Source organism: Ambystoma mexicanum, chromosome 5p (genome assembly GCF_040938575.1).
Source record: "Ambystoma mexicanum isolate Mex_15411 chromosome 5p, UKY_AmexF1_1, whole genome shotgun sequence".
NCBI lineage: Eukaryota > Metazoa > Chordata > Amphibia > Caudata > Ambystomatidae > Ambystoma > Ambystoma mexicanum.
Genome location: NC_090930.1, coordinates 24,263,594 through 24,289,225, shown reverse-complemented (window position 1 = coordinate 24,289,225; position 25,632 = coordinate 24,263,594). Strand labels below are relative to the sequence as shown.

Sequence of the window (25,632 nt, the reverse complement as noted above, 5' to 3'; positions counted from 1 at the left end):
TAGAAAATACAGGCCATCGTCTACTGATCCTGATTACCTCAGGAAACACCCCGCATCTGAATGTTTGGTGATCCAGGCTGCGACGGCTTCCAGACACTCAGCTTATCCCTCTATCCCCCCTGATAGAGAAGATAAGAAGGTGGATGCTTGGGCCTGCAAGATTTTTACCTCGGGCAGTATGGTTCTAAAATCCACAAACATCACCTGTACCCTGGCAGGGTTTACACATACCCTGTGGGACTGCATTAAAGGAGCGGCTGAACATATTCCAGAAGGCGAAGAAAGGGAAGGCTTTCTGAATATTGTAAAAGACGGCAAGGAGGCGATGGGAGAGTGCCTCCGATCAGGCTTAGATACGGTTGACAGCGTCAGCAGATCCATGGCTGCGAGCACAGTACTACGCAGATTTGCGTGGTTAAGAAAATCAGGTTCTCCAGCATGGGGTCTGGCATGGATTCACATGCTCATGAATATTCCCCGTCGTCAGGCTGGGAATCCCCGGTAAAGAAAAATCAGTATCGGTTTCGTTTCTGATCTGTCTTTCGTAGTAGTAACCAATCACTGATCTCTGCGTCATACTGACCACAGCCAATGACTGCCCTCTACCTAAGCCCCGCCTCTGGCAGCCATCTTCAGATTTTTACCGCACGTTCAAGTGTTGGGAGTCCTCGTGCTTAGCTCTCGAGCTTTTACTGCGTGTTTCGTGCTTTTTCAGGTGAATTTTCACATTTTTTCGGTTAATCGAGTCTCAAGCTCCACCGTTTCTACTCCCGTTAACGGCTACCCTTTGCGGGTTTTTCCTACGCCCCTCAAGGGTGAAGATTTCGTCGAATCAACTTCTTGGAGGATTCCAGAAGATTCGCGGACTTCTTCGAGATGGCCCAGGATGCGAGTTCGTCGCCCGGACCCAAGCTGTTTCGCAGCTGCCATGGATGCGGGCTGCAGAATGTGTTTAAGGAAGAAGAACATTTGCGATGCCTCTACTGTCTTCATGGGGACAAGACTCATGTAGAGAAGGACTGCCAGTTCTGTAAGAACTTGTCGGAGCGGACAATGAGGGACCGTCGATCCCGTCTCGCCAGCTGGTTGGAGAAGGGCTCAATGGGTGAGAAGAAGAAGAAAGGGTCCGAGCGGGCTTCTAAGTCCTGTGCGGGCGCCCCAGCGACGGGGGCCCAACACCAGGCCAAGCGCCGTGAGTCCGCTGGCTCTGGGAGCGCCAAAAGGTCGGGCTCTTCGGTCGCCAGGCAAGGCGCACCTTCCCTGGCACCGTCAACCACGAGCCAGCGCTCCGGTTCGGGGAAGAGGAAGTCCGAGACCCTGGGTAAGCTTCGGGAGAAGCCCCGTCCGATTTCGGAAGAGGGGGAGCGAGGCGTCGCCCCTCCCCGGAAGGAGAAGGCCCGGGACGCACCTAAGGTGTTGAAGGCCCCTACCCAGCAGGCAAAGGCTTCTATCGAGGCGATCGCGGCGACTCTGGCCAAGCCGGCAGAGACCCCGCCAGCGGAGACTGCCTCCGGGACTAGAGTTTCCCTGCCGCCAAGGAGGGAATCCTCTTTTCAGCCCATCGTCGTGGCCGCCATGATGGAAGAAGCGAGGGGGGGGGGCACGGTAGCCTCCTCGAGCTCGGAGTCAGCTTTGGAGGAGGAACTGACCGAGGCCGTGTGAGGAACCTCGAAGTCCAATTCGAGAAGGTTCGATCCCGTAAGGAAGATCCTCGGGAGATAACCGAGGAAGACGACAATGGCGAGGAAGAGCAGCCTTCCCTTCCGGCTCAGCTGGAACCCAGGCCTCAGGATGGCTCGACGGCCATTTTGTCTGCAATCCAGTCCTTATGCTCTGAGATAAGGACGAGATTCCCACGGCCCAGGCCAGAGGACCCGCAAGCTGGCCCGTCGGGAAGTCCTCAGAACAAACGATGGAGGACCCAACCCTCCTCCGCTCGCCCCCGTAAGGCCTGCAGTTCCCTCCTCATCCTCCCACGAGTCGGGAGATGACGGTGCGTTGGGCTCGGCGACGGGTTCTGAGGGCGGCGACGACGACGGGTCTCCCGTCGCACGGGCCTCGCCGCCCGACGAGATTGGTTCATTCCACGCCATGATCGCGAGGGCGTCCGAATTGTTCCAGCTCTGGAGGAGCAGAAAAAGGAAGGTTTCCTCTATCAGCGCCGGGAGGCCAAGAGGAAGACTGTCATCGCGGTGCCTCTAATCGATGACATCTGGGAGGAGGGCCTGTCGGTTCTCAAAAACCCCTCCACGGCACCAGCCAAACGGGACCGGTACGAGAAGAAGTACCGGGTTCCCGAAACCGCTCCCCTGTGCCTCAGGGCCCAACCAACGCCAGACTCGGTCGTCTCGGTCGCCGGACGGCGAGGGAAAGAAGTTGGACGCCATGGGGCGGCGGGTCATTTCGTCGGCGGCGACGACGATCAAAGCGGCCAACGCCCTGGCGATCGTGGCCCGTTATGACAGGGAGCTCTGGTTTAAGCTGTCCCCCATATTGGACTTCCTGCCAGACGACAAGAGGTCCGAGGCCCTGGAAATACTGCAAGAGGGCGAGGTGGCGTCGGTGGCAACCGATATTGCCGATACCGGGTTCCGCCAGCTGGGCAACGGTGTTTGCCTACGACGACGGGGTTGGCTCCGGGCGACCGACTTCCGTCAGGACGTCCAGACCAGGGTGTTGGACATGCCGTTCGACGGCAGCAACTTGTTCAGGAAGGCGGTGGACAAATCCCTCCAAGCCATAAAAACGGACACGGAGACGGCCCGCGCCCTAGGAGCCCTTCATCAACGACGGCCCTTTCGGAGCTCCGGAGGCAGACGGGGTGCCTCCAAGGGATCCAGCGGTGGCTCGTCGTCCTACCGTAAGGCGGCACGCTCCTCGTCTCAGGAGGCCTACAGGGGTCGCGGCAAGCAGGGAGCGCCTCGCCGCCGTCGGCAAGGTGGCCAGGGCTGCAAGGCCACCACCTCCAAGCAGGACTGAACCGGCCGTGGTCTCGGGCCCCCACCGAAGCACCCCGGTGGGAGGCCGGCTGACGAATTTCGTTGGCGTGTGGAAGTCCATCTCCACCGACCGTTGGGTGCTGGATACCCTGGCAAGAGGACACTCTATCGAATTCCTGAAGAAGTGCCCTCACGTTCCACCTGTGGCCAGGAAGGAAAATCACGTCCCGCAACTGCTGTTGGAAGTACGGGCGATGCTCAGGAAAGGCGCCATCAAGCTTGTCCCGAAGAGGATCCGGGGCTCCGGGGTGTACTCAAGGTTCTTCCTCGTCAGGAAGAAGACGGGTGGCTGGCGCCCCATCCTGGACCTTCGTCGTTTGAACAAATACATCAGATCACAAAAGTTCAGGATGGTCACCCTCCAGCACGTACTGGGACATCTGGAGGAAGGCGACTTTCTATCGTCGTCGGACCTGGAGGATGCATACTTCCATGTTCCCATCCTCAAAAGTCACCGAAAGTTCCTCAGGTTCGTCGTCCAGGGACGCCACTACCAATTCAGAGCACTGCCGTTCGGATTGAAGTCGGCCCCCAGGGTCTTTACCAAGTGCCTAGCACCAGTGGCGGCGCGGCTGCGCCTGCAGGGGATTCACGTCTTCCCCTACCTGGACAACTGGCTCATCCGCTCAAGGACGAGGGAGCTCGCTGTCGAACACACCGCGAGGACCGTCCTGCTACTCACAGACCTGGGATTCGCCATAAACTACCCAAAGTCCCACCTGGTGCCGTCGCAGGTGGCCCTGTTTCTGGGAGCGAAGCTCCATACAGTGAGGCGCCTTGCGGCCCCGTCGGAAGAACGGACGAAGACCATTCTAGGCAAAGTGCAGCGCCTGCTAGCCACGGACGTGGCCAGGGTGAGGTCCATCAAGTCCCTCCTGGGGATGATGTCCTCTTGCATCTACCTGGTGCGCCTCTGCAGACTACGGATGCGCCCTCTTCAAGAATTTCTCGACGCCCGTTGGATGCAGGCGACGGGCACCTTCGAAGACTGGCTCCCGGAGGAGAGGCTCCTGCACATCAACGTCCTGGAACTCCGAGCCGTGTTCTGGGCTCTCAAATCGTTCCTCCCGTCGCTCAAGGGCAAGGTGGTGCGGATCTTCACGGACAACACCACGACAATGTTTTACATACGGAAGCGGGGAGGCACCAGATCCCCAACCCTATCCAAGGAGGCACAGGATCTGTGGCACTGGGCGGTCGCCCAGGGGATGTTCCTGGTTCCCTTCCACCTGGCAGGAGAAAGCAACACCATCGCCGACTCGCTCAGCAGGGAGCTGCGCGCGTGTCACGAGTGGGAACTGCGCCAGGATCAGGTGGATCAACTCTTCCGACGATGGGGCAAACCCCAAATCGACCTGTTCGCAACAGCGACGAACTCGAAGTGCAAGAGGTTCGCCAGCAGGTTTCCCCAGCCGAGAAGCATGGGCGATGCGTTCTCGTTCCCCTGGGACGGCCTATACCTGTATGCGTTCCGTCCGTTGCCGTTGCTGCTTCGACTCATCAGCCAGCTCAAGAGGTCCCGGTGCAGGATGATCCTCGTCGCACCGGCGTGGCCGAGGCAGATCTGGTTCCCGGACCTTCTGGACTTGTCAACGTCCCCTCCCATCAAGCTGTCGGTGGACGCGGACCTTCTCTCCAGAGAAGGAGACGCCATCTTCCACCACGACCCGGCGTCGCTGAACCTGCAGGCTTGGCTCCTGCAGCGCTAGAGTTTGGAGGCTGTGATATACCGGCCGATTGCAGAGAGGTTCTTGCAAAGGCCAGGGCGTCCTCGACTCTCAAATGCTACGGTCATAAGTGGAAGAGGTTCTCTATCTGGTGCCGAGCACAGAAGATCAACCCCCTACGGATTACGGCCCCTCAAGTGCTGCTGTACCTGCTATCGCTGGCAAAGGCTGGGCTAGCCCATGCCTCCATTAAGATTCATCTGGCGGCGATCTCCAGATATACCAGAACCACAGGGAGGACGTCCCTGTGGTCCCATCGACTGGTAAAAGAGTTTATGAAAGGACTGTTCCGGTCGTTCCCGCCGGTGAAGGCCCCGGCGTGGGAACTTAACGTGGTGCTGACCAGGCTCATGGGGCCCCCATTCGAGCCGATGCACTCCACACCAATGAAGTTTGTGTCGTGGAAGACTGCATTCCTGGTGGCCATTACCTCCGCACGACGAGTGGGAGAGATCCAGGCCCTATCCTGCAAAGCACCGTACTTGACTTTCCATGCCTCGAGGGTGGTGCTTAGGACGCACCCCTCCTTTATGCCCAAGGTGCCGTCGGACTTCCATCTTAACGAGCCCTTGGTGTTACCTGTTTTCTTCCCGTCTCCTTCGTCGCCGGCCGAGAGGACTTTGCACTCGCTGGATGTGGCTAGAGCGCCGAAGTTCTACGTGGACCGCACGAAGAGTTTCCGGAGGACATCACAGCTGTTCGTGAACTTTGGACCTGTGAATCAATGGAAGGCCCTCTCGAAGTCTTCTATTTCCAGATGGCTCTCCGGCTGCATCATGCACTGCCACCGGTTGGCTAACCGACCGCTACCAGGCCGTCCGAGAGCCCATTCGACCAGAGCGATCGCTGCTACTACGGCGTTCTTATCTGGTGTGCCCCTGCTGGACATCTGCAGGGCTGCTACGTGGAGGTCGACGCACACCTTCACGAGATTCTACTGCGTCGATCGGGATTCCAGGGAGGAGTCCAGGGTCGGCCAAGCAGTGCTGCGCAATCTGTTCGCTTAAGGTGAGCCTGGTGAGGAGGTAAGAGATGCTTAATGTTGAGCCTGTTGCCACCTCCCGTGGTTGTGCATGTGTGTACTGCTATTTATTCCTATATTCATGAGCATGTGAATCCATGCCAGACTCCATGCTGGAGAAGGAACAGGTTACTTACCTGTAACTGTTGTTCTCCAGCATGGGTCTGGCATGGATTCACATGCGAACCCTCCCGCCTACCCCTCTGCGGCTCTTCACTTGGTCATACTGCCTCTTCACGTGCTACCAAATCTGAAGATGGCTGCCAGAGGCGGGGCTTAGGGAGAGGGCAGTCATTGGCTGTGGTCAGTGTGACGCAGAGATCAGTGATTGGTTACTACTACGAAAGACAGATCAGAAACAAAACTGATACTGATTTTTCTTTACAGAGGATTCCCAGCCTGACGACGGGGAATATTCATGAGCATGTGAATCCATGCCAGACCCATGCTGGAGAACAACAGTTACAGGTAGGTAACTTGTTCCATTTGCACAGGACGTGCAGGACAAGCTTCTTAACATGCCTTTAGACGGTTCGAGGTTGTTCGGTAGCAAGGCAGATGACCGTTTGGAGTAGCTGCAGACCTCCAGGGCGGCAGCTAAGTATTTTAGCGCCTCCGTTTGACCTCCTCAACGCCTCTACTCAGGGTCATCTTCCTGGAGAGGTCTATCTTTTCAATACTACTCCTCATTTGGTAGGGGAAAAGGACAGCTGTACATAAAGGACAAAGAAAGCTTCCTCGAGGTGGACGAGTAAGAGGTGCGAAATCAACCTCAGCAGCGTTATCTGTGCCCTCAGCCACTACTGCACCCGACGCTAGCCCGCTTTGAGGCATTCACCCACAAAACCCCGGTCGGAGGCAGGATTTCTCGACATCTGAAGGTATGGCGGGGCATTACTTCAGATGTTTGGGCACTGGAAACAGTAAACCTAGGTTACTACCTTGCATTTATAAAAAAGGCCTCGATCATCCACCGGGACCAGCTCTGCCAAAATTCCAGACCCCCTCCTTGTGCAGGAAATGTTAACCCTGCTAAAGAAAGGTGCGATAGAACATGTACCTGTAGCGGAGAGGAACAAGGGCTGGTACTCCCCATACTTTCTCATCCCCAAGAAGGACGGAGGACTGAGACCCATCTTGGACTTAAGAAATTTGAATAAATTCATCAGTAAGGACAAAGTTCAAGATGGTTACCCTTTCTCAGATCCTTCAGGCTCTCCAACTCCAAGACTGGTTGGTATCATTGGACCTTCAGGATGCTTACTTTCATGTGCCAATCCATCTCAAACACAGAAAGTACCTTAGATTCTCAGTTGGTGGTTCTCACTATCGGTTTTGAGTTCTGCCATTCAGGCTCACCTCCGTCTGAGGGTTTTCACCACGCTGATGGCGGGTGTGGTAGCGAGTCTCAGGAGAGGGGGGATTCACGTCTACCCCTACCTGGACGATTGGTTAATCGGGGCTCGTTCAACCGAACAGGCCCAGGAGATCACCTGCCACCTCCTCCACAGGCTTGGCTTCTCCCTCAATTACAAGAAGTCCAACATGATACCTTCTCAAAAGCTTCAATTCATCAGAGCGCTCTTGGAAACTGCCCCAGGGAAAGAATCGCCACCCGAAATGAGAGCACAGCACATTCTGCAGATGGTAACACGGTTCCAGAATGCCCAGAGTCTACCGGCCTATGATTTTCTGAGGTTGCTCGGTCTCCTGGCATCCTGTGTTTTTCTGGTGCCGGAGGCAAGACTGAGGATGAGGTCCCTTCAGTGGGCCCTCAGAACTCAGTGGTCCCAGTTTTTGAGGAATATGTCAGACCTTGTGCAAGTTCCGAGCAGAGTGGCTCAGGACCTTCTATGGTGGACTTGCAAGGACAATATCCTCAAGGGAGAAGGTTTTTGGCAACCATGGCCGGAGATTACGTAAGTGACGGATGCCTCACTTACAGGGTGGGGAGCCCATGTCAACCATCGCGGTCGTTGGTCTCCATCGGAGTCCAAACTACATATCAACCTGCTGGAGCTGAGGGCAATCAGACTAGCGCTGATGGCCTTTCTGCCCTTGATACAGGGAAAAATGTCCTGATAATGACGGACAACACAGTGGCCATGTACTACCTCAACAGGAGAGGAGGAGTAGGGTCACTACCACTGTGCAGAGAGGCAATGCAGCTCTGGTTCTGGGCAATACAAGAAGGAATATCTCTATCGGCAGTTCACCTAGCCGGAGAGAAGAATACGGCGGCGGATGCTCTGAGCAGGCAGAGCACAGTCTCCCACGAGTGAGAGAGGATCTTCTCTCGCAAGAGGACGGTCGGGTTCTCCATCTAGTGGTCAAAACACTCAGCCTTCACGCATGGTTTCTGAGAGGCTGAGATAAAAGGAATGGGACCAACCCAGACGACGTAATGGAGATCTTGCTTTCGGCCAGAAGGCCAGCAAAAAAATATTTGTACCGGTGTCGTTGGAATAAATTCAGTAACTGGTGCAAAGACCAGAATGTGGACCCTTTTCAGTGTGGCATTCCCATAGTGTTCTCTTTCCTGCTACATCTAGCCAATCTGAGGCTCCAGATTGAAACAATGAAAGGATATTTGGCCGCACTTTCGGTTTTCAAGCGCTCCTCTGAGGAGGTCTCATATTTCAAAATCCCGTTAGTCATCCAGTTTCTAAAAGGGCTCACTAATGTGTTCCCACCAATACCATTTCATGACCCGGCCTGGGATTTAAATCTTGTTTTGAAATGTCTAACGGGTGTACCTTTCGAGCCTTCACATTCCTGTCCATTAAGGCTCTTGACATTGAAAACTGCCCTTCTTGTAGCGCTAACATCAGCCCGCAGGGTAAGCGAGTTGCAGGCTCTTTCATGTAAACCACCTTATACTACTTTTCATAAAGACAAGGTAATCCTTAAAGTTAAACCATCCTTCTTGCCGAAGGTAGTTTCTGACTTTAACCTGTCGCAGAAAATACTACTTCCATCTTTCTACCCTCCCCCTCATTTGGGTAAAGAGGAGGAGAGACTGCACCGACTCGACCCAAAAAGGGCTCTGAGTTTTTATATTCCCAGAATGTCAATATTACATCAAGAAGACAGGCTCTTTGTTGGTTATACTGGTCCCAAATTTGGATTATCTGACGCAAAACAAACTATATCCCGTTGGATTACTCGAGCCATTATGGAGTGTTACAGACTGGCAGGGAAATATCCACCGGAAGGACATAGAGCTCATTCCACGAGGGGCATGTCTACTTCCGCGGCTGGACTTCAATTCACACATTTGTTAAGAATTACTGCTTAGATACTTCATCCTCCCAAGAGGGTTTATTCGCAAAAGCAGTACTTCATTCTGTACATGAAAAAAGTTAAATAGTACTCCCACCTCCAAATTTCTTACTGCTTTGGGAGTCTATCATAGATGAGGAATACGTGGGAGGACACAATCCATTCGAAGAACAAGTTACTTACCAACTGTAATGTTCTTTTGACGGGATTTTCCTCCCACGTATTCCTCATCGCCCCACCCATCCTAACCCGCTGTACAATTTACAAGTTTGCTTGTTGAGGTTTGCGAAGACCTTTGTGTCTGGAGCACGCCTATCTGGTTCCTCTACTTAATAATCGAAAAAACAGAACTGAAACCAACAGGCACCGCACAACCTATCTCGAGTGACGTCGACGCGCTATGGCGAACTCCGAGGGACATCAATGGCTCAACCTCGTGCACAGCACCCTCTGCCGAAAATGTTTTCCGAAGCAGCGAAGCTGGGAGATACGATATCATAGATGAGGAATACGTGGGAGGAACATCCAGTCGAAAGAACATTACAGTTGGTAAGTAACTTGTTCTTATCTTCCATGTTCTCTTCTCTATCTGTCTCTACCGTTGGCGCCTCCCATTTTTATTTTTTAGAACTCTCACATTAGCAATATTTTCCTGAATATACACAATCTTTTCCTAGAAACCACAGCGAACAGTGCCTTTGCTTGGTTCCCTGCCTGCTCGATTTGCCTATGTAGGAACTCCTTTTTAGTTTCAAATAGGACTGTTTTATACAGTTTTGATGCACCCTTAGCCTTAACTGCATCACTATCCAATTTGTTGGACGCCACAGTTTGTTTGCTTGTCGCACCTGTGTGCGTAGTAGGGCCAATGCGGGTCCATCCCAAGATTTAGATTAGTTTGTTTCAATTTCAGAGGAGCATATTTGGAACATATGTCCTCAAATAACCCCCTATGACATGAAAGGGTAATTGGAAAAATGTGAGTCTTTGTGACATTCACCTTATAATTAGAGAAACTACCAAATTCCTGTAATGTCAAAAGAAGTTCCCGGATATGAGCACTCTGGATTTCATATTAAGACCCAAAGGTCATCTGCATATAAGAGGACTTTTGAGATGTATTCCCCAAACGGAATGCCCATTATACCTAGATGGTTTCTGAGCAGAACGGCAAGAGGCTCAAAGAATAAATCAAACAACAATGGAGAAAAGGGGCAGCCCGGACGAGTCCCTTTTTTGAATCAGGAAACATTCTGATCGACAACCATTAACGGCTACAGCCGCCTTTGCACCACTATATAAGGCTCTAAAAAGTCCACAATTTACTTTAAGCAAGACTTGGCATAAGAAATCCGAACTTACCCTGTCAAAAGCCTTTTCTGCATCAATACTGACAGCCGTATATGCATCTGCTGAATGCCTCTTTAGGTAAATAACGTCAAGCAGTTCCATCCACTTACAAAACCTGTCTGATTTTTTTATGAACCAGTTTGGGAAGCAAGCCATGTAATCTTTTAGCAAATATTTTCACTAAGAGCTTTACATCAACATTCAAAAGAGAAAAAGGCAGATAATTCTCACACAGCGAGGGTTTTTTATCTGGTTTCAGAATAACCATTAATTAATGGAGTCTGTATTGACTCAGCGACCGCTTCTTTATGCATGATCTCTGCATAAAATTGTGCAAGAAAAGGGGCCAGGGTCTGACTAAAAATTTTATAAAACTCTATTGGGAATCCATCAAGGCCAGGAAATTAACCATTCGCCGATGCATTTATTGAATTTTCGATTTTCTCTGCTGTTATTGGCACATCAAGAGCTAATCTTTGGCCCACGTTCAGCTTAGCATTTCTATTGAACGGAGATAATAATTAATTTCTAACTCCAACACAATTTCAACAGCCCTATATAGGGAGACATAGTATTGTCTGAATTCCTCACAGATTTCCTCATTCTTTCTCCTTATTGTTCCTCCCTTATCCAGAACAAAAAGCACCTGTCTGCTATTCTCTTTCTGCTGTATACGGTTTTCCACCAAGGCTCCTGACCGCTTACCCCATCCCCAGAAAGCTTGTCGCGAAAGAATAAGTGCATCTCTGCCTTATGATGAAGTTCACAATCCAAAGCTTGTTTCACATGTTACAAAGCAACATATTCTCCTTACTTGGACAACCACAATAGCGTACCTCACTTGCTTTATACACGTCCTCTAGTTTGACCATAACCTTCTCCCGTTGTCGTTTCTTGTATGAAGCTGAACTATTAATTTTACCACGCAATGTTGCCTTCAACGCATCCCAAATCACCAATATGGAGTCAACTGAATGCATATTATCCTTCATAAACCGTGATACATCTGTTTCTATATGGTTACCAAATTCCGAATCTGAGAGCAGCTGTCATATGCCATTGTTTCTTAGACCTCAAACCGCTTGCAGATTCATCTAATGCCAAAAAACAGGCGCGTGGTCGGAAATTAACATTACCAATTGCTGAATTACAAACGTTCAAACATAGACTTCTACGGACAAGAAAGAAGTCAATACATGAAGACGTTCCATGTACCATCAAACGAAAAGTATAACTTCTTCTCTCCCCATTAAGATCCCGCCAAATGTCATGCAAATCCCACTGATCTATCAATCTTAAAAGTCCCTTTCACGTTTTAGCTTTAGTGTAAGAACTTCCCCGGGTAGTTTCATCTATTTTCATTTCATTCGAAGTATTAAAGTCTCCCCAATTATAACCTCTGTACAGCCCAGTTGGTCCAATACTCCATCCAGAATCTCAAAAAAAAGCGGCTTGGTTCCCATTAGGCGCATAAATATTCAAAATTGTAGTGTTTGAATGAGTAACTAAAGAAAAATATTTATTTTGTGTTGGGCATTATATGAGTGGTCACTATTGTTGTCCGCCTCATAAATGCAAGTCTGCACACGCTGGAATCCTAGCCTAACCTAAAAAAGCTCATCTGAGCTTTAGTAGACAAGCTTAAAGCTTTAAATGCACCCTACAAAAGAAATGCGTGATACGATCACAAGCTTATGGTCCTCGTGTGACACAGACTTGCAGATCATTATTCATGATGTGAACATTGGCATTTGAAATTTTGGACGAAATCGGGCTGTTTTTCGTGTCAAACAAGCAGACATGAATATAATCTTGCCTTGGGCTTGTGAGATGGGGTCTGTTAGATGCCTTTCAATTGAATGACCTCAATCCCACAATAATCGGCAACGAGCCCAGCATTGCCCCCAGCATTAGACAGCACATTACTCTACTGTTGGCAAAGTGGGGACATGCACCTCAACATTTTGGTTCCACAGTCTGAAATTTGGCTATTGAGTCACCTCTCCCAAATAATGCTTTGAGGAACCATTTATTGGGATTGGCTGCCTAGTTATTACAACTCTCATTGGATGGACCACGCTTTAGACCTGCACTGTTCTGATGCTTTCTATTTATAGCTAGTGCTTTCTAATCGAGGTGCTTTGTTTCTAAACTCTTAAAAATGTACTTGTGGCTTTCGCCAAGTCTCTTTTTTTTTAAAATACATTATTTTTATTAGTTAACAACAACAAGGCCGGCATACCCGTCGTTTAACAAACAACAAGAAATGGAATTGGCACCATTCCCACAGAGGGTCGATCAGCCGAAACTAACAAAAAACATTGCGCATGTATTAAACAGTGGTCAAGTAGGTCAGGCCATCATGGAATGGGTGGGCGTGGGCAGGCATGCGCGCAGTTGGTTGGGGTCGCTGAGTCTTGATGAAAGGGGACCTAAACCCCTATCCAGATCGTATACCATGGTTTCATCGACTATTTTTTCGAAAATATATTTCACAGAGAAAACCCATCAAAAAAATATAAGGGTGTTGGAAAGGGCATATAAAGTGTTGGGCGTGGGGTCAGGAAAATAAAAAAAATTTAATAATAGAAAATAAAAAATTACATTTTCAATGGGTTATTTCAGCAAAACATTTTTGTTAAAAACCGATCACAAAAATAGTCCTCGATGAAGGAATATAGAACCATCCAGATACCTACCTATGAATCATTCATTAAAATGTTGGGGCTTTCGCTTACCTGGCTAGGCAAGAACTGCTTAAATGCTGTTTCTTAAGGCACATAGTTTTATCTTGCTCGCTCACCTAAAAAGTGGCCAGGATGCCAAGTAATGGTGAATATCAATGGAGTATAAGCTGCAAAATTGACAAATCCCCTGAACAATAACAGAGCAAGTTTGACAGCCATGTTTGATCTATGTGGCTCAGTTGTCGGAATAGATGGATGCAGAAGGGAAAAATGGCATAATGAATAGTATAGTCACATGCACATATACAATTATGAAACAAAATGAGTGCATGCTGGACACTGTAGTGAAAGACCACAAACGGTGAGAATTACAGACTTGCTATTCTAATACAAGTTTCTAACTGAACCATTAAAGTGACAATTTCAAGATGGCTATCCTCTTGACCACTTACCATCCTGACAACTTGATTTTAATAAAATCCCTTATAATGTAGTGCTCATTTGGATAGACCATTATTACAAAACTTTCACACCTTGATTCTTGTTCATTCCGTCGCTTTACCTGATCACTTTACCACAGCTCCACTTGGGGAGCCAAGAAATGCTTTAGGATTGTTTGTGCCTAGACTTTGCTACCTCCTTCTCAAACTGGGTGTTCTCTCAAAGCATCTGTATGTATGACATCCTTCTTTGTGTGGTCTCCTCTGTAAGTCTCCCTGTGTCTGGCCATCCTTTCCCCCACCTCTCCTCTGAAGGCTCCGTCAGCATGTGTCCTGATCCAGGTGGATTCCTCTTCATTCGTTCATCTGGCATTTTTCATGAGATCTAGCTTTCCATCTTAATTTCACGCAACTGCCTAGTTGTGCATTGGTTGGCAGTGTGTGTCATGCAGAAGAATAATTTCTACAGTCTTTCATTGTGATAATGTTGTTATTTTCCCCCTAACTTTTATTTCTTTCAGCCTCAGAAGATGGCGACAGCATCATTCTCCCATCCATCATTGCTCCGTCCTCCACTGCCCTGGAGAAAATGGACTTCAGCAGCTCCTCTGACTCAGAGTCTGAGCTGGGCCCACAGGAGGCCAGGCAGGATGAGTCCAAAGACGACAATCTGACTCTGCCGTTAGCAGGCATCATGCAGCGGGATGCCACCAAGCAGCTGCCCTTTGTCACCGACCTCTTCCCTGAGTTCAGACCAGGAAGGGTATGTATTGACCGGTCTCCACAGAAAGGATTCCATTAGAAATCCTATCACTTTATTGAATATGGGAGACAATTGCAATATTATCCTGTAACATGTACCGTTTGAACATCAACTTTGTTAGTTTTCTTCTTTTTTTGCTGGTGTGTCCTGTGTCATGGCCTATTTCTTTTTTTCAACAATGAGTCTTTCTTCAAAGCCTCAATTTATTTATTATTAATGTGATTCAGTTTAAAAGGTAAACTTTAAACATAATTACACAGAATCCAAACATAAAATATACAATAATATACAAGAACAAGTTCAAAGAAAATGTCAGTTCAAAAGAAAATAAATGAAAATAAAAATAAAATAAAAGTGCTTCTGACCATATATAATATGTACATTGTGCAATGACCCATATTTTGCCTCTCGCAGAAAGCATCGTATTCAGGTAGATGAAAAGCAAGGTGTAAGGCAATGGGCAATAGAAGAGCGAATTCGGTCCCATGAGTTCGTGCCCACAGTAAGAGACTCTTCCTGTGCATTCACAACATATGGCACATAGTGCCCGTATCGTATTCCGCCCTGCAACGGTTGGAGGCTCTCTTTCAAAGGGAACATTGCAGTTCCCTATGTTGAAATACCCAGTAGGGTTTCAATCGTCAACCAGACGTTGTAGATTGCAGTAAGCAATTGAAATCTCATGGTTTTAATGCAGCGGAGCTAAAGGGCCATATGTAGACATGGGTAGCCACTTCCAACTGCCCTACTACTATCACTAAAATTACACCCCAGCCTTGGACTGACCACTTCCTCATCAATTTCTACTTAACAAGATGCCCAGAATTGAAAAAACAATGGCACTATCTGTTCCTACTAGATCCAGAAAAAACATCACACCAGACAATATCCTACCCCTGCTCCTACCAACCATCAATGCCTTGCCATTTGATTCTGACCCAGACACCATGGTTAAACTATACAACAACACCATGGCCATAGCCATGGACACCATCGCCCCACTGAAAAACTGTAAAAGTAAACAACAATCCCACCTTAATACTTGGTTCACCCCCCATCTAAAAGAACTGAGACTGGAAAAAAGGAAACTTGAAACTGTATGGCAACATTCCCCTACAGCTGAAAATAAACTTAAACTCAAACTGTGCGCTACGAATTATAAGAAAGCAATCATCCAAGCTAAAAAAGAAGTCTATAACGACCAAATTTCCAAAGCATGCTCCAATACAAAGGAACTATTCGCAATCTTGCGAGAACTCGAATCCTCCATATCACCACCTGATAACGTACCCAAAGACAAGCAATGGTGTACCAATATTTTTTTTTTTTTTTTTTTTTTTTTTATTTGTATTTAATCAAAAGATTTTTACAAAGTTTGAGGTTTCTGTCTGTGTCTGTAAGCGTGGCGAAGATAAAAAGGAAAGAAGATGATAAAATGAGAACAGCTCTCTAAAAATGTGCCTTTATCGGCCAGTTTATGGCTTCCAAGATTTTGTAGGATGCTATTTGCCATGATGTTTTGTCGCCTCCAATCAAACGAGACCAACATGTTTCTTCGTCCTCTATGATGAAATCTGAGAAGGTTGCTTTTAAGTATCTTCTTCTTATATGTTGGTTTGAGGCACATTTTAGGAGCAAGTGGCGGATTGTTTCCTTTTCTTGTGTCTCACAAAATCGACAATTATTGTTCTCCGACTGGCCTCTAATTGTCAGGATCTCGTTTGTCTGCAAGACATTTAGACGGGCTCTCATCAGCATGTCTCTCCCTTTCCTGGATGGGAACTTCTTTATATATTCCTGGAGTTCATTGAGTTTTTTCGTGGTTGACGGCAGGTGTAAGGTTAGTTTGTTTTTTCCTGCTGTCTCCAGGGTGCTTATCCAGTCGAGTTCTTTGATTTTGGTGAAGGTTCTCTTTGGGTACTTTATTAGTTGTTCTTCGTCTGCATTGACCTGTTCTAGCAAGCTGAAGTTTTCTTCTTTCCATTTTTTGAGGGTTTTGCTTGTATTCCTTTCTATTTCGAGGTTGATGAGAAAGTATATTGATGGTGGTTCAGCCATCCGGCATTTCCTGAACAGTCTTAGAGACGATTGTGAGACTGAACTTCTGAGAGAGGGTAAACTGAGCTCTCGTCGAATTGAGGCTATTGGGGTCGAGTTTGGGAGACTGAGGACTTTTCGCCAGAACTTTGCCTCAATTTTTGTCCAAATGGATCGTGGTAAGTTCATCATAGCATCTCCCCCATATGTTAGTGTCGGCATCACCTTTTTCTTGTAGTATTCTAGCACAGGGATAAGTGAGAATCTTCCAAACTTTTTGTCTATGGCCCTGGCTTGGGCTGCCAATTTGTTGGCTTTGGACATCAGGACCGATTGCATGGCTTTGTCTTGCGAAGAGGAGTCTAGGGTTACTCCTAGGTATTTGAAGTTAAACACTCGCTCGATCAGTGATCCTTCCAAAGTTAGTTTCAATTTTTCTGTTTTCCTGGTCGCTTTTTCCAGTACTAAGAATTTTGTTTTCTTTACGTTTATTTCCAGTTTGTTTTCTTGCATATACCCTTGGAGCTTTGTCAGTTGACGCTGCAGACCAATCGGTGTATGATCCATTAGGACCAGGTCGTCTGCATAAAGCAAACGTGTTATCGGGGTTTTGCATATTTTTGGGGGAAATGCTCTAATTGTTGGGTCCTCGTTTTGGATGTCTCCAATGAATGCCAAAAACAGGGCCGGGGCCAGCGGGCACCCCTGCTTCACTCCTCTCGCTGTTGGGATGGGTGCTGATAGCAGGCCGTTTTGGTCAAGTCGGATGCGTATTGAGGTGTCGGTGTATAGTGCTTTGATCGGGTTTAATATAGACGGTGGACATTCCCAGGTCTCCAGTTTGGACCATAGGCGGGCCCTGTCTATCCGATCGAATGCTTGTGTCAGATCGATGAATGCCACAAAAATTCTCGTTCCTCCTTCCAGTACTCTGTTTTTCAGCACGTTTAGTATTAGGATGTTGGCTGTCGTGCCCAGGTTTCTTTTGAATCCTGTTTGGAGTGGGTCGTTACAGGGTGATTCCTCCATCCAGATCTTGAAGCGATCGAGAAGCATTGAACCAAACACTTTGCCGATGACGTCCAGGAGCGCAATCGGTCTGTAATTTTTCGGGTCTTTTTTGTCTCCTTTCTTGAATATTGGAACGATTGTTGCTTGTTTCCATGAGGGTGGTATCGTTTTTAAGTTGCAACTTCTGCCAAAGATTTTGCTTAGCAGGCTTGGCCACTCATTTTCAAGTGTTTTTAGATCGGAGTTTGTGATCCCGTCGGGTCCTGGGGCGTGAGAGTTTTTTAAGCCTCTGATTTTCATTTGGATTTCATGTGGGTCGTCAATGATTATCCATGGCTCCGTAGACATTCCGACCTGTAATTTTAAGTTGGAACTTGGTGCCTGGTACATAGTAGTGAAATGTTTTGTCCAAGTAGTTTCCCCAATCTCGTTTATGATTGTATTTTCTTGGGTTTCGTTAGCCGCTCTCAAGATTTTCCAGAATTCTTTTGTGTTCTTGCCACTTATCGCTTTTAGAATGATTTCAGCATCTTGTTGGTAGAGAGACAGTCTGTGGCCTTTAACCCATGCTTTGTATAGTTTGGTTTCCGCTTCTGCCGCTCTCACAGCCCCTGGAGATCCTGAAGATTTTGCTTTGCGCTGTATTTTTCGCAGTGCCCGACGTTTCTCCACCAGTGTTAGGTCGTACACATGTCTTGGGGGATTTTCACTGTTTGTTTTTGTTTTACGAGTCTTCTTAAACTTCGTCAGGAATGGCGTATAATCTGTAGTATTTTTGCCCAAGTGATTTAGCATTGAGCTGAATCCTTTTTCTATTTCCTTGATGGCCTCAGTTGTAAGGTATAGACGATTTCCCTTCGTGTTGGCTATGACTTGGTGCTCAACATACTCGTTCTGTGGCCTTATTGACATCCAGGTTGTTGACAGGGGGTTGTGGTCGCTGGCTGTGACTCTTGTAATTTCAAAATCTTTCGTTATTGCCAGTAATGGTTCAGTGACGTAGATGTAGTCTATTGTACCTGCCAGTTCCTTCATTTCCCATGATGGCGGGCGATTTGGGTCTGGGAATGCTTCGTGCAAATTGTGAAGGTTTCTTGAATTCATCAATTTGACCCATAGGTTGCCGCGTTGTTTGCCTGTTGAGTTGTGGCCTAGGTGCGCCACTCTTTCTTCCGAGCTCATACACGTAGCGTTCAGGTCACCGCATATGAGGAAGTATGTTACCAGATGTTCCGATAGTGCCTCATCTATCGCGTCCTCCATTTTTTCTATGTAGGCGGTAGGCTCTATACTTGCGGGGTTCCAGTAGGTATTTACTACGATTAAGGTGACTTTCTCGTAGGCGTTTTTAACGGTGCTCCACCGTCTCCATGCCGCCTTAACCATCAGGATCATTTGGTTGCTGATCAATGTTTCTTCTAGTTTGATCCCTGAGTCTTTTTTGGTTGCGATCAGTAATCCCGACGAAGGTCTTCCTCGACTTCCTTGTTTGGCTGGTGCAAGGATGACTTCGAACCCCCCTATTGCAGGGGGTTCAGTCAGCCAGGTTTCTTGGAGGCATAGAAGATCGTATAATCCCAGGTCCATGTCTTTTGGAGACAATAAGTGGGTATGTCCTCTCGTGTTCCACGAGCACATTTTTAGTTCGCACTTTGAGGGGGTCGCGCGACGTCTGTCATGTAGACTGTGCTCGTCTCTCGCTGGTTGCTATGTTTGCTTTTTTCCCCTCAGAATTTTGGGCAACCAGGACCATATGTCTTTCGTGGGTTCACATCTTTTTTGGGGAGGTTTTTCTGTTGGGAGTTTGGCTGTTATTTCTGAAATTTCCTTGGCCTTATTAAGTTTTTTTGTGTCTTTGGTTTTTATAAGACTTTCGTGATTTTTGTTTTCTTTCGAGGCTTGTCGCTTTTCCCTCAGTTTCTCTTCAGCTCCCCGGACTCTTGCTCTGTCCTTGTTTTTTTCAGACGACTTATTGCGACCCATTCTTCCTAAGGCACTTATTGGGTGTCTGTCTGCTTCCTTTTTACTGGGATTAGTACGCCTTGTGTTTTCAGCCTCCCTTTTATTGTCTTCTTCACTTTTGTTTGATTGCACTTTAACTTCGTAGCCCATTTCGTCCAGCTCTTCACTACAGTCGAGGATCAGGTTTTTCAACGTTGTTGATGTTACATAGAGTACCGTTTTTGCTTTTGTATTTTCGTGGCTTGGCTCTACTACAAGCAGATCTTCTGATTTTATTTTATTCAGCTTTCGAATGTATTTAAACAGTGTTAACACTGAGTTTCGGTTCAAGATTATTTCGTCTCTGTTTTCTTTCACTTGTGTGATCTTTATACGCCATTTAGCTTTGTCCACTTTTTTCGGTTTTAGGTTGTATTTCTGTGTTCTGGATCTGTACCGAAAGATCGTTTCTCCTTTGTCTCGTGACGAGCTGAGTCGTTTTTCAGTATTGGGTTTGTTATGGGCGTTCGTGGATTGGGAACGCGGTCTACCCGGTGTTATGTTTCTAGACGGCTTTCTTATGTGTTTGTGATCGTTCCGTCTACCTGCCGATCTCCTTCTTGATTTACCGCGTTCACCCCCTTTCTGTCTTGAGGAGTTGTATCTTTGTTCTTTTTTCCAGTTTCCTGAGGTCAGATTGTCTCTGGGTCTCGATTTCGACCTTCCGTTTTCTTTTTTTGTTTCTTTCTGCATCCTTTTTGGCGTTGTCTGTCTTTCTGCGTCAATCGGACTGGCGCCCTTGTTTATTGCATTCTTCACGTTTTCCCTATAATTTTTTGCTGCTTTTCCTCTAGTCGCTTCTTCGTTACTTCTTATGAATTCTGTATTTTCCTTTCCTTTGTGTGATTGTGATGTTGGTGCTTCACTGGAGCAATGTGCAACTGGACTCATGGGCGAATTCTCTGCCAGATGTTGGCTCAGATTCATCAATTCTTCATCTTCGATGCGTTCAATTGTTGATGGGGATAGGGTAAAGGTTCTTTTTTTTGGCGTTTCAGTTATTGGCGGTGATAAACTGGTGATTCTTTTTTCTGAAATTTCAGGATTTTTTGTTTGCCTCGGCTCTATTTCTTTGTCCTTCATTTGTGGTTTTTCCTTGTGTTTTACTGGTCGTGTGAAAAGTTGAAAAATACCTTCTGCAGTTTGGTTTCCAGTTGGGGGTTGTCTAGATGGTGGTCTCTTTGTTGGTTGGGTCTCAGTTTGTTTTAGATTCACCTCTTTGTTTACTCCCTTTGTTGGTGGATTATTTGTTGTATGGCCTATAGTAGCTGTGGTTTGAGTCCCCCTCGTTTTGTTCACCGGCCTTTGTTCTTTGTCTTCGTACTGCTCTTTTTGTCGTGGAGGCGAACCCTCGTCGTTTATTGTAGCTGTGCTTGATTTTCTGGCTTCCAAGGCCATAACGTAAGCTTCCAAGAAGATAACTTTACTGTGGATCATCGCTTGGATGCTTGTGTGGTCTTTCAAGGAGTCAGCGATAGTTTCGTAAAGTTTCATAAATGGTGCCAGTGCAATGTTCACTGATGACATAATTGACAGTAAGTCCATTTTTTTTTTATTTGAGGAATCCGTCGGGCTGGTCGAGTGCTGTAACGGAGTTCTTCTTAAGGGGGATTCAGTTAAGATTGTTGTCTGATTTGACCAGCTGCCTCGACTTGGCCTTGTTGTTTCTAGTGAGGCTCTTCCTTTTCGGTTTTTGTCGATGTGGGGACTTCGAATGTCATTTCCCCCCATATTCAAGTTTTGGTTGATATGGGGTCTCGTAAGGTTTTCTTGATTAGATTCGTCTGGGTCTGCTATGGGTGGCCTACCTTTTGTCGTGTTTTCGTTTTGGACTTTGCAGAGCCCCGCTTGGTTGAGGTTTTCTGGACCCAGCATTTTATTTGGTGTCTTATTTACTTTATCTCTGTATGTTCCTGTGAAGTTATCAACGTTCAAGGTGATACCCTCGGGCAGTGAGGGTGTTGCCTGATTGAAGTTGCAGGAGCCTTCCTTTATTTCTGTTGTTAAGTCCATTGGGTCATTTGGGTCAACTGTAATGAGGCTCTCCTCTTGGATGGTGTGGGGGTTTTCTATGTACTCAGACGTGACAGTCCCCATTTCTAGGTCTTTGCCCGAGTTTCTCTTCAATTCCCCCTTCTCTGTGACTTTTGTCGGTTTCAAATTTTGCTGGCCTCTTGGTGAGTTCGTGGAAATCTTTTGGGCTAGTGTCGGGCACGGTGGTTCCCCCTCAGGCCCCACTTTGTCAATCCACTGCCCTTGTGGCTTGTTGCTTTCTCCTGAGGGCCGTCTTTTACTGTGCGGCCGGTTGTCGCTAACGTATTGCTCAACTCTGCGTAGTTTTGCTACCGGCAGGCAGTCGTTTAAAGCTTCGAGTATTTCAAGATCTGTGAGTTCCCTCTGCGGGTACTCTTTTGTTGCTTTATGTCTGCTGTTTGCGTAGAAATAATCTTTTATTGAGTTTTTAAGTACCCCTCCTTCTCCTCGCGGTGGGTCGTTTTCGTTTGTATTGATCAACAATTGGTCAGGTGTTTTTTGTTGCTGTTCGGGCTTCTGGGGCCCTTTTTTCGTTCTGCTGCTAAACTTGTTTTTCGTTGTTATACGGTTCTTGAGTTTCTTGAGAGGCAGGGAACTTGTTCTCTGTCTTTTCTTTTTATTGGGGTTTGATGGCCCTTGTACATTGATTTTTTCTGGGACCCAACTGGTCTCTGCACTTTCCTCCGCCTCTTTGTGAATGAGAGCCACCACTTTCACTTTCCTTTCCGCCAGTGAACACGTCGACGGTACTCCGTTGATGTGCAGCTCTCCGTCGGGCTTCCCCTGCCCGTTCTCTTCGGGTGGGGTGCCCGCCACCTCCTCCGGTTCTGCCTCTCCTGGGGCCGTCGTGCCATCTGTCTCTTTTCCCCCCCCTCCTTCAGCAGCTTCCACGTCTGGCAGCCCTCCTCCGAGGGCTCCCGCCGTGGGGCGAGGAGCGCTCAGCTGGGCTCCGGGGGAGGGAGGTATTGGGTGCTGCGCCAGACCGGCAGGCCTAGTTCCCACTCCGAGGCTCGCTCTCCCGGCGGCTCTGTCCGCCTTGGCCGTGTCTTCCTGCCCCGTCCGCCCCTCCCCGCCGTCCCACGCGGACCGCGGTCCTCCTTCGAGGGCCGCTTCCGCGGGGTCCCGCTCAACCGCGGCGGCTAGGAGTGGCGGCCGGGTGTCTTTCCGGCCAGCCATGGCCTCAGCTGTCTTGATTTCCAGGCTCTTTGCCCATTTGTCATCAGTTGCTCCTCCAGTTAAGGCTGATCGTTCCTGGGGGTCATGCTGGGCTGCTTTGGGATCTTCTGAGACTGGAGGCCGGAAGACTTTGCTTTTGGTTGGATATACCTTTATGGTGTTCGCTGGCGCTTGCTGGGGCGTCGGTTTTGGGGAGCCCATTTGAGGTAATGTCTCTGGGGAATCCATAAATGTTGGTGTTTGTTGTTGTTGTTTATGACTCAGCTGTTTCTGGTTTAGTTTGGCGCTCCTCAGGCGTCTGCCCTCTTCTTCCATTTCTTCCTCTCTTGGAGGCTCTCTTAGAGGCTCATTTTGCTCTGGGTTCATGGCAGTTTCCCGCATTTCTCTGTTTGCCCTTGCAGCCCTGGCTGACATGACTGCAAGACTGCCACTCTTCGTCCACTCCGCGTCCGCTCCGCGGATAGAAAGGGTTTATATGTGAGGGTCCTCCCCCACGCTGAAAAGAGTAGAACTGGGCAACAGACTCTCCTGCAAGACTGCCACTCTTCGTCCACTCCAATATCCAAAATGCCCTCGCTGATAAAGTAAAAACACTACAATCAAAAGTTGCTATAGAAAAAGCCTTGCTCTCTCTTAGTGAAATTCCCGGCATGCCCACGCCCAAACCTAGCCTAACACCCTTCAAATTCTCTAAAGTTTCCACTCATGAAACTGAAAAAAATCATTGCGTCACTAAAACCGTCCAATTGCAAAGGCGATTACTGCCCGGCCCAGATAATCAAGGATGCCGCTAGAGACCTTGCCCCCTTCATCACTAAACTCATCAATGCCTCCTTCTGATCTAGCACTGTCCCAAGCAGCTTAAGAGTCCTGGATTCTCCCCCTGCTTAAAAAACTAACCCTAGACCCCTCTATCCCCACCAACTATAGGCCCATCACTGTCCTTTTCCTCCTGAAGATAATTGACAGAGTAGAGTGGCCTATCCCCAAATCTAAAAATACCTGGAGACCAACCAACTCCTCGGCACTTGTCAATCGGGCTTCAGACCGCAACACGACACTGAGACCGCCCTTATAGATCTCAAACCCCAAATTGACGAGCTCATCAATAAAGGATACACAGCTATGCTACTCCTCCTTGATCTGTCGGCGGCTTTTGACCTAGTGGAGCACGCAGTACTCAGCAAACACCTAGCGTCAGCCTCCCACTTCTCAAGTGAAGCCATAGCCTGGATCCAATCCTTTCTCGACAACAGAAGCATGCGAGTCTTCTCCACCTTAGAGACTTCAGACCCTATCCAGACAACATGTGGAGTCCCTCAGGGCTCTTGTGTCTCGCCAACGATGTATAATATCTTTACTAAACCGCTGTTCAACAAATTGGATAGACTGGGTGTCCCCTACACAAATTATGCAGACGACACCCAGATCCTCATCCACCTTTCGGGCAATTTCACTATGGATACAGCTTTAGTAAAGAAAATGTACACCCTCATTCAGGCATGGATGGCAACCCATGGCCTCTGCCTGAATGACGAAATAACAGAGATCCTCATTCTAGGCTCACCCAACAACCTAAAAAAAACTCGACTCCAACTACAGCTCCTTCAATATCGATGGCCATATAATCCCCGTTGCCAAAGAGGTGAAATCCCTCGGTTTCTATTTGGATTCCACTTTGTCCATAAGGAACCAAGGAAACAAGTGAACTCCCTGCCCTCATCTACAGCCTACACCGGTAAACTTATTAAAGCATGCAGACCCTTCCTCTCACCAGCTAGCTGCATTATCCTAGCCAATGCACTAATCCTCTCAAAACTGGATTACTGCAATGCACTTTATGCAGGCACAAATAAATACATCATCAATAAACTTCAAACCCTACAAAACAACGCGCTCAGAACGGCCCTGAAGCTCCCAGCTAGAGAGCATATCTCGAATGTGCGGAGAAAATACAACTGGCTAAAAATTAGCGATAGGATCACCTTCAAAATTGTCACACTAACATTCAAATGTCTGAACAATGCAGCCCCCCCAAACCTTAGGGATAGAATAATGAGAAAAACCACTGCACGACCAACCAAAACAGTCAACTCTTTCTGCCTCCAAACCCCTAGATTCCGACTAAAAAAACCAGGAGGGTAATGGCTTCCCTGTGCAAGCAGCCCAGTACTGCAACGCCCTACCAGTTGAACTAAGGGACCAGCCCTACAACAGCTTCAGGCATCATACCCGCACCTGGCTTCGACGCAACGACCTCTGACACCGGTGACCCTGAGCATTGTGACCTGATGACACACATACCCCTCCACTCTTACATGTAAAATGTACATAATGCATTTACTGTATATAATTTGTTACCTTTCCACCCTTACATGTATAGAATGTACATAATGTAATTACTGTGTACAATTTGTTACCAACAACCTGTAATATGCAACCTGTAACCAGTTCTAAGCATTCTTGTTATTCTGTACGCCCAGCTACCCAAGGGTTTTCTGGCGCCCTATAAATAAATAAACAAACATATATACCAAAATAAAGCTCATAGGTCTTAAACATATTAGGGCACTCAGGCAGCAGATGTTTAGCAGACTCTAATATTTTGCTGTCTTTCAAGACTGTGGCTTTTAAAGAAATTGGGCCTTACTCCAGTCTAATAATAGCCATCGGAACACAACACGGCAAACCAAGAATCTTCCGCCAGAATTTACCCTCAGTAAACTGGACCCACTTGAGATCTATATGTAAGAGTGCTTCTAAACCATAGGTTATCATGGGCACAAAAACTTGGATATAGAGTTGGCTTGTGCCCCACCAGGTAAAACCTCCTCGTTTAATAGTCTAATTGTGAATTAGCACGGTGGTCTGTGATGCTCTGTTTCGTGATTTTTTTTTTTTCTGCACGTAGTGAAGTCGCCGCTGGGATCGAATTCAATACCAAGGTATTTTGTAATAGGGAGCATACACATTTTAGAATCACAAATAGTCTAGGACGAGCAATCTTCTTGTTGGTAAATACCATAATTTGTGTCTTTTCACGATTGATTGTGAGACCATTACTGTCTGCGTATGCCCATGGTGCTTGAGCCGATCTATGCAGA

General features: G+C 47.7%; 1 protein-coding gene across 5 annotated transcripts in view; it reads left to right on the top strand.

The window, feature by feature from the left end:
• Positions 1 to 25,632, top strand: part of TAF1 (TATA-box binding protein associated factor 1) — a 1,380,965-nt gene that overhangs the window by 149,233 nt on the left and 1,206,100 nt on the right. For all 5 annotated transcript variants that reach the window (XM_069612352.1, XM_069612355.1, XM_069612353.1 and 2 more), the window contains exon 5: positions 14,028 to 14,269. In XM_069612352.1, the coding sequence (XP_069468453.1) occupies positions 14,028 to 14,269 (242 nt within the window). The remainder of the gene's footprint in view (positions 1 to 14,027; positions 14,270 to 25,632) is intronic.